This window comes from Podarcis raffonei, chromosome 5, assembly GCF_027172205.1.
Source record: "Podarcis raffonei isolate rPodRaf1 chromosome 5, rPodRaf1.pri, whole genome shotgun sequence".
NCBI classification, from domain to species: Eukaryota; Metazoa; Chordata; class Lepidosauria; order Squamata; family Lacertidae; genus Podarcis; species Podarcis raffonei.
Genome location: NC_070606.1, coordinates 59383510 through 59396914, shown reverse-complemented (window position 1 = coordinate 59396914; position 13405 = coordinate 59383510). Strand labels below are relative to the sequence as shown.

The 13405-nt window shown below is 46.4% G+C and overlaps 1 protein-coding gene across 4 annotated transcripts in view; it reads left to right on the top strand.

The window, feature by feature from the left end:
• The window catches only part of LOC128414331 (prominin-1-A-like), a 34247-nt gene continuing 20842 nt past the window's right edge, over positions 1–13405 (top strand). Inside the window, exons 1-4 of one of the 4 annotated variants that reach the window (XM_053389455.1) lie at positions 1–158; positions 1956–2296; positions 11344–11405; positions 12334–12539. In XM_053389455.1, coding sequence (XP_053245430.1) covers positions 2167–2296; positions 11344–11405; positions 12334–12539 — 398 coding nt within the window. In that variant the 5' untranslated portion in view covers positions 1–158; positions 1956–2166. Of the gene's footprint in view, positions 159–187; positions 510–1611; positions 1636–1955; positions 2297–11343; positions 11406–12333; positions 12540–13405 lie in introns of those variants that run through there. The other 3 variants (XM_053389457.1, XM_053389458.1, XM_053389459.1) reach the window with 3 other exon arrangements.

Here is a 13405-nt window from a genome sequence, read left to right as displayed (position 1 = left end):
GACTGGAAAGGAGGTGAGGCTGTTCTCCAGGGTCCAGCCCCCTCGCTCCACGCCGAGAGAAATCCGCTATGGGCACCGGCGCCCGACGGAGCGCCCTCGTTGTAGCCTTTGCTCTCCTTCTCCCGCGCCCCCCAGTGTCCGCGAGGGGGCAGCGGCAGGTGAGGCTAATCCCCCCCCTTCCTCAGGCGCGCGTGGTTTGGGCGGCTTTCTGAATCCATCTGCCTCTCCCCGGCCTGAGCGCGACCAAGCGTGGGATCTGTCGGGCGGGCTGAGGGGAGGGAGTCGGAGCGCGCGCGCGCGAGGAGAAGTTGAGACTTTCCTAACTCCCTCCCGGGCGGCGGACAGTGGCGCTTGGCGGGTCTCCGGAGCCTGGCGTGGCGCGGAGAGGGCGAGTCCGTGCCTCCCTCACAGCCGGTGCTGAGCTCCGTGGCGCCGGCGGCAGCGCCGCTTACTTCCTCCTCCTCCTCCGTGCTGCCTCGTTGGGGCGCCGCAGGTGAGGAGAATTTTCGGTGAGAAGGACTTTCCGGGAGGGTCGCTTGGAGGGTGGGACGGATGGGACGGCCAGTGTGTTTCATCCTTTTGGCTTCGCCTCTTGGTTTTGGCTGGTGTTTCCTGAGTAGGGGGCTGCTGTCTGGGATGTTAGTTCTTGGAGTGGTAGAGGCTCGAGTTTGGCGCGAAAGAGGCTCCGTTTCTGCCATGGGCTTCGTAAGGACCTGAGAAATGCTCCGGCCCCGAGTCAGGCCAGAGGCTCATCTCGTCCGGCCACCTGTTTCTGCGCCCCCCCCCCCATGATCCTGGGGCCCCGGAAAGCTTCCACATCAGCTTTGAATCTGGAAGGGATCCCGAGGGTCATCCAGTCCAACCCCCTGCCATGCAGGAATCTCAGCTAAAGCTTCTGTCCTGCTTTCATCGCTCTCCTTCCAAGTAATATTCAGAGGGACAATATTTCCAGCCTTTAGCTAGAATAGTTATCTAGGCTCATGTGCAGTCCTCTAAAAGCGCAAACGTGCTGTTGACATGATTATTTTTCTCCAATGAACTCTGTAGTTCAGGAAGGCAGAAAATAAGCACATAAAGTTGTCCCCTCCCCGCTGAATTCTACGCTGGAAAATGCGTCACCTGTTGGATTTTGGTTTGTCAGGCAGCGACTGCCGGTAAATACATAGAGATCCAGTGGTGATGGTGATGATAACAAATCACTTGCCACGTTCCATCTCAGAAAAGGTTTGCTAACCGAACAATTCATTTGGGTGATGCAGCTCTGCAGCCAGTGTTGTTCAAACCATTTTGGGGGTGATCATAAAGGTAAGGTTCAAAAATGGCTTTGTTGTGCTTTAATTCTAAAGCAGCCTACCCCAGCCTGGTGCCCTTCAGATGTTTTGGACTGCAATTCCTATCGGTTCCAGCCAGCACAGAGGCTAATGGGAGTTGTAGTCCAAAGCGTATGAAGGGCCCCAACTTGGGACAAGTTGTTAGAAAATAATGAACTCATCGACATGACTGCAATACTGGGCCCTGCTGCATCATGGTCAGTGTTTGAACTCCTGAAGTCTTCCTTTCCTTGTATTTTCTTGCTGTGCTCTTGCCCATATACTGAGGTTGGCAGAGGGGAAGGTGGAAGTATTCAGATGACAGGTAGGGCATATGCCTCCTAACCTTCTGTGCCAGCCCCCTAAGCTACTGTTTGAAGGTTATGGGGTGGCATGATTTGGCTAAAATTGGGTGAGGAGGGAGTTAAGGGCATGAGCTTGTGGATTGCATTAAGGGCCTCTTATTTTCACCTCTGTGTCCTCTGTCCTAACTCCAGAACATCCCTGTGGACTACATTATCCACCCACATCCCAACTTGGACAAGGAAGTTGGTGCTATTTCATGTCCACCCCCCCCCCACTGCAGTCTTTTCCTGGTTGACTTCTGAGCTACACCAACTCACTAACACCTTTGCTTTATTGCAGGCAGGCAGTTGAGCTCCCTGGTCTGGTGGGGCAAAATTCTCAAATCCTTTGCATCCAAGGGAAGGGTGAAAAGAAACCATTGCAGAGGCCAGCTGTCCTTCTCGGGCACTGCACGGGCAGGGATTCCTGTGAAGGAAATGATCTGAAGCTCCTCAGGATCTTTCTGAGCTTGCCCAGGAACTTTAAAAGGGCCCTCATTTCCACTACCAAGATGGCTCTGCAAAACTTCACACAACCTCAATATCACCCACAGCCCACTGGCCCAAGTGGTGGTCTGCTGGGCTTGTACAGTATGGTGCACTCCTTCCTAGGGATGGTACAACCCAACACCTTCCCAGCAGGTAAGTGGTATAGCAAGGCAGGTTTTGCCAGACCAGGTCTTCCCTATTATCAAGGGCTACTGTGGTACAGAATAAAATTGGGTTATGAGCCTGTGAAGGGAAAACATATCTTCTCCAAAGACTGTGATCAACAGCTTATTTTCTCCATTATGCACACAGATCCCACTTTCCAAACACCCACTAGGTGAATATTCACTTATTGAATATGAGGAATTAACACCTGAACCTTGCTGTACACATCACAGATTTAGATATCAGAACCGAGAGCATTTTTTCCTTCCTTGTTTGCTTGTTGGAGAGAGGAGATGGGACAAATCAGAGTGCATTTTGCAGAGGGATTTCCTGGTTTGATTTTTGCGGGGGTGGGGGGAGTCAAAATTCAATGATCAGGAATGCGTTATAAATTTCCCCATAGGAATAAATGGAGATCAATGAATTGTTATTCAAATGCTCGTCAAACAAACGATTTCAGGGAACACATTGTGTTTAGATAGCAGGACCTGCATGTACTGAGAAGTTGCCTTTGGGATAGATGTTGCAGTTGACAACTTTCCCAGGATGAGACAAGAATTGATAACTGATAAGAGGTGTGGATGGCAAACAACATTTGAGTTTCCAGTACCTTGCTATGGCACAATACAGGGATATACTGTCTACCTAGTGCTGGAGACAAAGGCCTGTACCCTGCAAAGTTGGCCTGTTAGTGTGTGGAGTCCCACCTGTACAGCAGGACTGCCTCTCCCTATGTACACCCACAATCTGTTCTTTAGGATTGGGGAAAACCCCGGAACAGATTTGTGGGTGTGTAGACAAGAGGGAGAGGAATTCCCATTACACTTGTGGAAATTCTTGTACTAAGGGGATGACTTTAGATACAACCAGAAAACTGTATTTTACTACGCTAGGATGAGATATTGTGTGTTTTGTTTTCGGAGTCCATGCTTGTGACAGTATGACTAAAAAGTGGGTGGAGGAGATGATGGGGCATACCGTAATTTACACATCAGTGAGTCTGGCAGATAGAAGCCACATACCATTAGCTGCTGGGTGTGTTTATTGTGCAATATTCCTTCCTCAAATGTTGAAAAAATATGAGCCAACCTTTGGAGAGTCTTCATATCTACTGAGAGAACAGCATGCAGTGCAATTCTGTGCATGTCTGTGCAGAAGTAAGCTCCAGTGAGCTTAATGGGAAATGCTCCTGTGTAAGTGGGCACAGGAATGTGGCTTTTATTTCTCCCCTTGCTCCATTTGCCTGCTTGCTTGTTTCAGGCTCCTGTGCCAATCGCCAGAACAGGTTTTTTTAAGTGTAAAAAAAAAAATTCTTAAAAAGAAAAATAAATTGCTGAACAAATGTTTGATGACTTATTCATGCAGGCACTTGAGAAAACAACACAAAAAGAAAATGGTGTCTGAAGCACAGGAGACAATAGGCACCTAGTTTATAACTACTGTGTGTGTCCTTTGAGGAGGGAAGGCAGAGGGAAGCAGCAGGCACCCTGCAGCAAAACAAAAGTCCACACCCACTCCTGTTTCTGTATACGTCTTTGTGCAGATTAAGAGGAGCCACATAACTAACTTTCAGCCTGCCCATATGCATTTTGCATGATAAACCTCCAAGCTGTGTCATGCTTTCTAATAAATGGCGCCAGACTTTCATGTAAAACTCCAGCAGAAGGTCTTAGAGGTCTCTGGCGAGAAGGAGAGAGGGATTATCCAGAGACATGTTGGTTCCGGTGACAGAAAATACAAATGGCCCCTCACTACCAATGATTTGTTTAATTGCATCTCTGCCCATTTCACATATAATCATAGCTGTCAACTTTTCCCTTTTCTTGCGAGGAATCCTATTCGGAATAAGGGAATTTCCTTAAAAAAAGGGAAATGTTGACAGCTATGCATATAATTGCAGTTTACAGGCAGCCTTCAAATGCAGCCCCACATACAGTCCTATGCAGTAGTCAAACCTGGAAGTTACCAGAGCATGGATAACTACAGCTAAAGGCTCTCTGAGGTCAGAGCACAGGTCACCTGACACCACCAGCATGGCCTTTTCATTTAAAAATGTCCCTCATTCTCTGTGTTATATATGAATAGGAGGGAGACATGATTAAAGAAGCGTGGCAGCCTTTGCTTCATCTAGTTTGGCCTTGAGGTAGGCTGTGTTATCTGGGATAATCACGAAGAAGGCCCTGAGATTATGATTTCTTATCTTCTTGTGATGCAACTTAAAACGTTGTTGGTTCCTCTTTTTGTAGCAGTGTGTTGCATGCTGACTCATGTTCTGTTTGTGGTCAGCAACCTTAACTTCATGACCTTCCCAACAGTTACTGACTCCTGCTCCTTTAAAGACCAGACACAGACAGATTCCTAAAATCAATGATTTAGCTAGTCACAATTTAAAGGTTTGTTGTTTGTTTAGCTAGTCACAATTTAATGGTTTGTAATAGCTAGTGAGGATTGGTGCCCCTTTTGACCTTCAAACCATCAAATTGTTTAGGTATGAATAAGATCCCTGCCCTTATGGGAAAAATTGACTCACAAATTAAGACTGGCAAGAGGAACAAAGCACAAAGATACCTTTGCTGGGAAATGTTGGAGCCTTACTTCATCCACAAATTCTCCAGAAAAGCAAAGACCAGTTCCAACTCATGGATCACTTAATAAGATTTTTTTTTTTAAAAGCAGATGTATACTGTTTTAAGTTTAGGTGTATGTACAGGAATACAGGTTTTCATAATGTATTTTTGGGGCACGTGAAATGTAAAGGGGGGGAAATGAACAAGGTCCAGCCTAAGAACAGCCATGCTGGATTAGTTTGAAGGTCTAGCTAGGTCTGCTTCCAAGACTGGCCATCTTGGATGCTTCAGGTAAGGGATGAAGCCAAAAGCTTCCTCTTTGTTGTTGGTCCCCATATATGGTATTCAGAGGTTTATTGCTTGGGGGGGGTGCATTGTCAGTCCTGGGGCCACATTCCCTTCCAGGCAACCTTCCAAGGGTTGCATGCCAGTAATGGGTGTGGAAAAAGGCACACGTGGGTAGAGCAATTAATGCAAATATTACTTTTCCTAGATAAGGCTATTTTCCTAACATGCACTCAAACTCTCTTTCATCCATCCAGGCAGGCAAGAGGTGTTACCAGAGTTCAGGGGCTCATTCCAGCCAGGCAAAAGTATTAGGTCTGCAGAGGAGAGCCAACGAGGGCTGTGGCCTGGGAAGGGTTCTGACTGTGAGATAGAGAGGCTTGGAGGAAAATATTTTGCCCCTGGGCCTGAGTTCCCTTTGCCTCTCACAAGCAAGGTTCCATTTAGCCATTGTAGCTAATAGTCATTAAAAGATGCAATGCTTTTAAAAAGCTGTATAAGGGCCGAATGAGGTGTGCGGGGAAACATTTCATTTTCAGAACCATTCCTAACAGCTTCTAACATGGCATTTGCTGCCATTGTTGGTGCTCCCTGCTGGGTTTATATTTGCAATGAATTAACTGCCACAGTCCCTAAATTTGGCTAACTATGGCCAGTTCAGGAACCCACCAGTCTATCTGTGAAATGTTGGGTTTTATTGTCCAGATCACATATGCTACACAGCATAAGAACCAAATATCTGTCATTTTGCTGTCCCTTCACAGTTTTGAGGGATCCTTTTGGAGTACCTAACAGTCTCCTTAGGATTTTACTGTGCTGAATATTTTGGCAGTCATTTGCAAATCTCATACCTGCCTCCAGATAATTTGTCAACAAGTTAAATATTGCTTCTCACAATAGAAAGTCCTTCAGGGTGGCCTTCATGGCTTATTTCCCTCATTTGTTTATTCCTTCTGCTTTTGATTGTTTGATCACTTGCCATTCCATAAGCAGACCTGTTCTCTTATCCCATGACTGCTAAGTTTACTCAAGAGGTTTTGGTGGGAGACTCTCTCAGATGTTTGCTGGCAGTCCAATTATGTCAACTGGATCAGTCTATTGATCTCCATGTTTTTGTTGGCAGTCTCACATAGTTATACAAAGACTGGTTAGGCAGTACTTCACTGTGCAGCACGTTTGCAACCTGAAGAGCTGAAGAGCCATTAGCATGGACTTTGCCAAACTGCAGAACCCAGCCAAAAATAGACACCCCGGCATATTTTTCTGTCCTTCCATCATAAACCCCTGATGCCCTCAGTAGTGATTTTTTAAAATATACCTTTCATCAAGATTAGATGTGGCCCCTGGTGGCTGCATAAACTAGGCAGAGAATGGATTCCACAGGAAAATTGTACCCTTAAGTCCTCTGTAAGAAGTGTGGGGCAGAGGGAGTGAGGAATTGAGCTATTTTATCCCAAGCCTTGGGAGGGCAATGGGATTTAACAGGTCATCAAGGGAAGCCGAAGCAGATAGGAATATTCAAAGCAGATAGGAATATTCGTTTGATGTCAGCACTCCACCCACTTTGGCTGGAATGGCACTCTTCATAGAATGCATGGGTACCAATATAACTGGTTGCAGCAAGGGAGCTGTTCCAGCTTCAGTCAATCATTAACTTATCTTTAAAAAAAATTTCCCAGGTGATCTGATTCCTAGATGCAGAAGAGAGAAGTGTGTTTGGGGGGCGGGGAGGAGGAAGGGAAAGAATGGAGCCAAGAGAGATGGCAAATGGGACCAGGAAGGAGGAACTGGAAGGGGAAAGTAGATGTCTTGGGAGGGAGGAACAAGAAGTGCTGTCACCAAGGACTCTGTGGCCCATTATACATCACACTAAACCAAATAGTGGCTTGGCACAGATGAGCAAACATTCAGGTTACTGGAAAGAAAAGTGCAAGCTGCTTTGCTCTTTCTGCCTTCCTGCTGCAAGCTATGGTTTGGCTTAGGGTTACATCTGAACCTCACAGTTTGTCTCAATCCAGAAAAGCCACGAGCTGCAGCCAAGGCTTGTTCTGTGGCTTACCACTCGTGGCTTGTCTGGGAGGAATAAACCAGGAGCCCGGCTCACAGGTGTGAACTGTGCCGCAGAGTCCTGGATGACAGCACCTCTTGTTGCAATCTTCTCTTCCGAAATCCACATGGGTCCACAGTAAGCATTATAAAGTTTTTTAAGGCTTGGTTCAGAGCCACGTCCTCAAGTTGTGTGGGGCCATTGTCCACTCTGGGCGTTCAAATATCATGAGTCAGGGTTTACACATTTTGACCTTTTATGTTCTTTTATGATGTGGTTTCTTTATTTTTGTGGTTGCATTTCCCAGCTTCTCTGGCATGAGGGCTAAAAATCGCTGCCTTTGTTGCAATACTGCTAAGAATACTGTGCCATTTATTGATGTTCTGATGATTTAATCACAGTCATATTTTCTAAGATGGCTACAGCCTGTACTTTCTTGGAGGCAGAGGAACTGGGGTTCAAGCCTAGCAGAGAGCCGTACTGAAAGCCATGCCCATCCCCCCAGTTTCTCAAGAAGAGTTGCATGCTGAATTTTCTTAGTAGCAGTTTATTTATTTATTTTTACATTTCTTTATTAATTTATATACAGTGGTACCTCGGGTTAAGTACTTAATTCGTTCTGGATGTCTGTACTTAACCTGAAATTGTTCTTAACCTGAAGCATCACTTTAGCTAAAGGGGCCTCCTGCTGCTGCCATGCCGCCAGAGCCTGATTTCTGTTCTTATCCTGAAGCAAAGTTCTTAACCTGAAGCACTATTTCTGGCTTAGTGGAGTGTGTAACCTGAAGCGTATGTAACCTGAAGCGTATGTAACCCGAGGTACCATTGTACTGCCCTTCATCAAATGACCACAGGGTGATTTACAGTGTAGAACATAATAAGCAATATATGTCAATATGTTACTAAATATCCATACAATAAAAAAACAGTTTATATACATACCAATTATTGCGTATTACGAATTGTAGTGTAGAATATATAATAGTACATAATACTTTATGAGCAAGACATACTAAGCAGCAATGTTAAATTATACACAATGTCTTCCCAGCAGTGAATATCACAACTCAACAGAGTTATTGCCTACTAATCTCAGGTGCAACTATAGAACATAGCGCATATCTAAGAACAATAGCCCCTTGATAAATATGGGAGGGGAAAACCTGCAGGATATCTAAAGTGCAGGAATAGTGTACAAATGCACATACTTTTCTGTATACAGAACTAGCTCTTAATCCCACCTTCCCTTCCTTCTCGTTTTTCACCCTGGGATATCTTCACTTCCCTGCCTCTCTCTCAGGGGCCTTTCATCATCTATCTGATACTTTCATGGGGTTGCATTCTTTGCTCCCCTAATGTTTCCCCTAAGGGAAGAAACCAAAAGGGTTCCTATCCCTTGAGGTCATCCTTATGGGCACTGGTCCACCACTGGTAGCCTGCAGCCTGCCTGGTTAGTAGAGTCCAGTTTGCTTGCCTCTTTGTAGCGACAGCTAATGGACACTGCCTCATGCACTCAAATGCTGAACGATTAGTATAAAATGTTAAACAGTCTTGGAAAGTATCCTCAGCTATGAGAGGCAGAGAGTAAGGTCTTTGAAGCTCACTGTGCTTTCCTCCCTGGAGGCACCCCTATGCTTTGTTGTTATTTTACACACTCCAAAATGGAGCCCTGGGCATTGTGTGTGTGTGTGTGTCCTGTGCATGCAGGCCTTGGCTCCGATTTAACTTTCTAAGTCTGCTCTGTGGTCTGGTTGTTTGCACACATTTATAAGGCCATTCTATCCAATGAAGAGAAAAGCTTCCTGACCCTCTCTGGTGTGAGGTATGCACACACTGGTTTGTATTGGACATGTGGCAGAGACTCTTTCTCCATCTCCTCTCCTGTCTCCATACCACTCCATACTGTCAATAGAGATTCCAATTTCCAGTCCGTCAGCTTGTCCTCAGCCAGACCTGAGCCTTGGCATAAGGTAAAGGTAAAGGGACCCCTGACCATTAGGTCCAGTCGTGACCGACTCTGAGGTTGCGGCACTCATCTCGCTTTATTGGCTGAGGGAGCCAGCGTACAGCTTCTGGGTCATGTGGCCAGCATGACTAAGCCGCTTCTGGCGAACCAGAGCAGCGTACAGAAATGCCGTTTACCTTCCCACCGGAGCGGTACCTATTTATCTACTTGCACTTTTGATGTGCTTTCGAACTGCTAGGTTGGCAGGAGCAGGGACCAAGCAATGGGAGCTCACCCTGTCGCGGGGATTCAAACCGCCAACCTTCTGATCGGCAAGTTCTAGGCTCTGTGGTTTAACCCACAGCGCCACCCGTGTCCAGTTTCCAGTCAGTCAGCTTGTCCTTAGCCAGACCTGAGCCTTGGCATACTTCTTGCTATATTTAGATAAATATTCAGCATAAAATGGACTCTGACTTGCTTTTTGATGTTTCTGTGCTTTCCAGTGCTTTTTACATCTTGTTCTTCTTGAAAACTCCTCGCAACTTTATAATGAAAGCACCAGAACTAGTCGCTGTGTTTCCGTTGCTCAGGAAAAGTGCTGCTGTTAATCTCCACACACACACACACACACACACACACACACACACACCCCGCCGCCCACAACTTTTGTTAATGCAGGAACTTCCCGTTCAGTAATGCTACCCTGCAGACTAATAGTTAGATCATATCCTGGTGTCATAGCCCCATAGTCTTTCGCCTCCAGCCTTCGAGGCTCAACACTGCTTATTTGTGTTTATGTAATTCTGTGAATCACATCTCAATTTACTGTCAGTGCATTTTTCTTTTTCCTGGGTTTTAAATCTGATTGTGTATAATGATGAGTCTTGTGTGTTTAGTCGTTTAGTCGTGTCCGACTCTTCGTGACCCCATGGACCAGAGCACGCCAGGCACCTCTGTCCTCCACTACCTCCCGCAGTTTGGTCAGACTCATGTTTGTGGCTTCGAGAACACTATCCAGCCATCTCATCCTCTGTCACCCCCTTCTCCTTGTGCCCTCCATCTTTCCCAGCATCAGTGTCTTCTCCAGGGAGTCTTCTCTTCTCATGAGGTGGCCAAAGTACTGGAGCCCCAGATGAGTCTTACCTGCTTGCATAACAAAGGGAGGCATTCAACAAAGTTTTACTCAGGGTAGACCCGTTGAAGTGAATGAACCTAACTTAGTCACATTTGTTCATTTCAGTAGGTAAAATTCAGTTGAATACCACCCAAAGTCACTACAGGTGGTTTAGACCACAGCACCACCCGTGTCCCTTCAAGCCTGCTAGTTTTACCTAAAACCTGGAGAAACTGATATTCTCAGTCCCATATGTTTACAGGCTAAAACCAGCTGCTCAGTAGTGGGAGAAGAATACATAGGTGGGCTGTTGGCCTGGTTTAGCGAGGCTCATCTTAGGCACTTACGTTTTTACCTGCTAGATCAGAGTGGGCAGAAGGCAGATTTAGCTTTACAGGTAGATCTTTGAGTGATTTGCAGTAGATCAGCAAGGGTTTCCAACTGCCAATTGTTTTGTGGCAGCAAAAAGATCCCTTTTCTCCAAATTATATTGTTGAAATGAAACAAGCTTGGGGTAGCTTGGTGTGAATTTTTGTGTGGAAGGAACATAGGCTCAGAATTATTGAATGCTAAGCACATGTATTTTGCATTAGGCTCTGGGTGATGGATCTCAGGGTTCCACTTAAAACCAAGTAAACCTCACAAGCCTGAAGGTCTGGTCTGTTTTCTACAGCATTTTCCTCTTCAGAGCTGTTGAAGCTCAGAGGCCATGTTTGCTAACCATACAGTATGGCACCCCTTAGTGGTAAAGTGGGGTATTGCTTAACTTGGGCTGCAAAGGGGGGGAAAGTTTCTTTTCTATCAGCATAATGTTTATGCACATGGCACAAAATAAAAAGAGAGAAAGAAATTTCATATGTGATGTGCATAGAGTCATTCAAATGGGTTATAGCAGGAGAGCTTTGGAGAAGGACAGCTGGAGAAAATAGGGTCTCATCCTGGTAATGTAGGCTACGGGTAGGAATTTCCAAAGAGATCTCAGTGTTGAGTGATGCACAAATGTCCAGTAAGGTAGGTGATGGTATATTCCCTCTTTCCCCTCCCTGCCACTGCTGACCCCTCTGTTCTTCTCCTCAGATCTTCTGACTCGCCTGATCCAGCGCCAGGCTAATTTCACAGACCCAGCAGTGTATAAAGAGGTGATTTATTTATTTTTTGTATTGGCTCATGGAACTCAGAGGCTAGTGGGTGGCAGTTGGTGAACCTGGGCAGGGTTGAAAAGGAAATGTTGGTATGGTAGGCTCAGCAAACACCAAAAGGTTGACACTTCACCCAGAAGTCAAATGTAGTCAGTGTCTAAACAAACAAACAAACAAACAAACAAACAAACAAACAAACAGTACAAATGAAAATATTCTCAGTTGCTCTCTGCAAGCTTCATAAACCCAGTAAAGATTCTGATAGGGACTCGGGGATGCATGATGGCCCCTATTTCAGGACAGCTGGGGCGTTGGAAGGAGAGTGCTAGAGAAGAAGAAAACCCTGGTTTGGAGGATCAGATTAGGCCAAGCTTGCCTAGACAGTGCCATGCCTTCCCAGTACACTTTTGGTGCTAGCATGCGCTGTTTACATTATCCTGGAAGGCTAAGGAGGGAAGGCCTTCTGAGGTCTGAGCATCCACAGCCACATTGTTCATAGGGATTACTGGACCTGTGATTATGTGTGACTGGGTGGGAACTTTTGAAGCTCGTGTGCAAGACCTCAATGCCCTGTGCAAGCACACATATACCCTGATGACTAACAAGAGCAGCCTGATCCTTGCCAGGAATGCAGGAGCAGGGATAGAAGCCTATAAGCCCTGGTATATGCTGCTAGGTCGCTACCTCTAGATGAGCAAAGTGGACTCCAGAATAACAAACTTCATGTCCAGTACATGGCCAAGAAAACATTCTAATAAATCCAGATTGTTTTTGAAGAAGAACCATCAGTGGACTCTTGGGGACCACCCTGTGCTGAGCCCTTCACCCTTTTATTTTGGGGCAGGCAGGTGTCAGCGTCTTTGAATGACCATACTAGCTGACTACTGTGTCTGTTTGTTTTCTTCTCTCCTCCCCTCCCCATCTCTAGGTGTTTGTATACCAAGCAGGCTTCCTCGTTTGCCTTGTCATTGGTCTTCTTTTCATCATCCTTGTGCCCCTGGTGGGTTTGTTCTTCTGCTGCTGCCGCTGCTGTGGGCACTGCGGTGGCTCCATGTACCAGAAGCAGGTGAAAAACACCAATTGCAAGAGGCGGACATTATTTGCATTCCTGCTAGCTGTCTCTACCATTCTCGTGTGAGTTGAGTACTATACTGAGCATCAACGAACAGTGCGGGAGTGGGTTATTGCTGTGACCAGTTCAGCAAGGAGTTTATTCCAGTCTGTTCAGCAGTAGTGGTGAGGCTGTGCTGCTCACCTGACTTCCCTCTGGCTGAGTCAGTACAGCATACTGCGACAGAGTGGCTGAGGGATGAGGTTAAAGGTAAAGGTAAAGGGACCCCTGACCATTAGGTCCAGTCGCGGAAGACTCTGGGGTTGCGGCGCTCATCTCACTTTACTGGCAGAGGAAGCTGGCGTACAGCTGGTCATGTGGCCAGCATGACTAAGCCGCTTCTGGTGAACCAGAGCAGCGCACAGAAACACTGTTTACTTTCCCGCTGGAGTGGTACCTATTTATCTACTTGCACTTTGACATGCTTTCGAACTGCTAGGTTGGCAGGAGCTGGGACCGAGCAACGGGAGCTCACCCCGTCGTGGGGATTCGAACTGCCGACCTTCTGATCAGCAAGTCCTAGGCTCTGTGGTTTAACCCACAGCGCCACCCGCGCCCCTTGAGGGATGAGGTTGGTGCAGTGCAAATGCACCAGTGGAGCCAATCTGGTGCTTCTGCCAGCATGCTTGCAACATGCTGACCTTACCTCCCACCCTCCATCCTGGTAACTCAGCTGGACAGGAGGTCAGGTGATGGAGCAGCCCCCAACTATACAGCTACTGCCATTCAGACCCAATTTCAAGCAAGATGCACCTGCTTAGCTGTCTGATATGAATTGGCTTGTCTCACCTGCATGTACTATGTTTGTAGGCCAGGTGGGCACTTCTCTTATGTGCTGATGTTGTACACATAGTGGCTGCAGGTCTAGTTTAAATGAGACAATTTATTT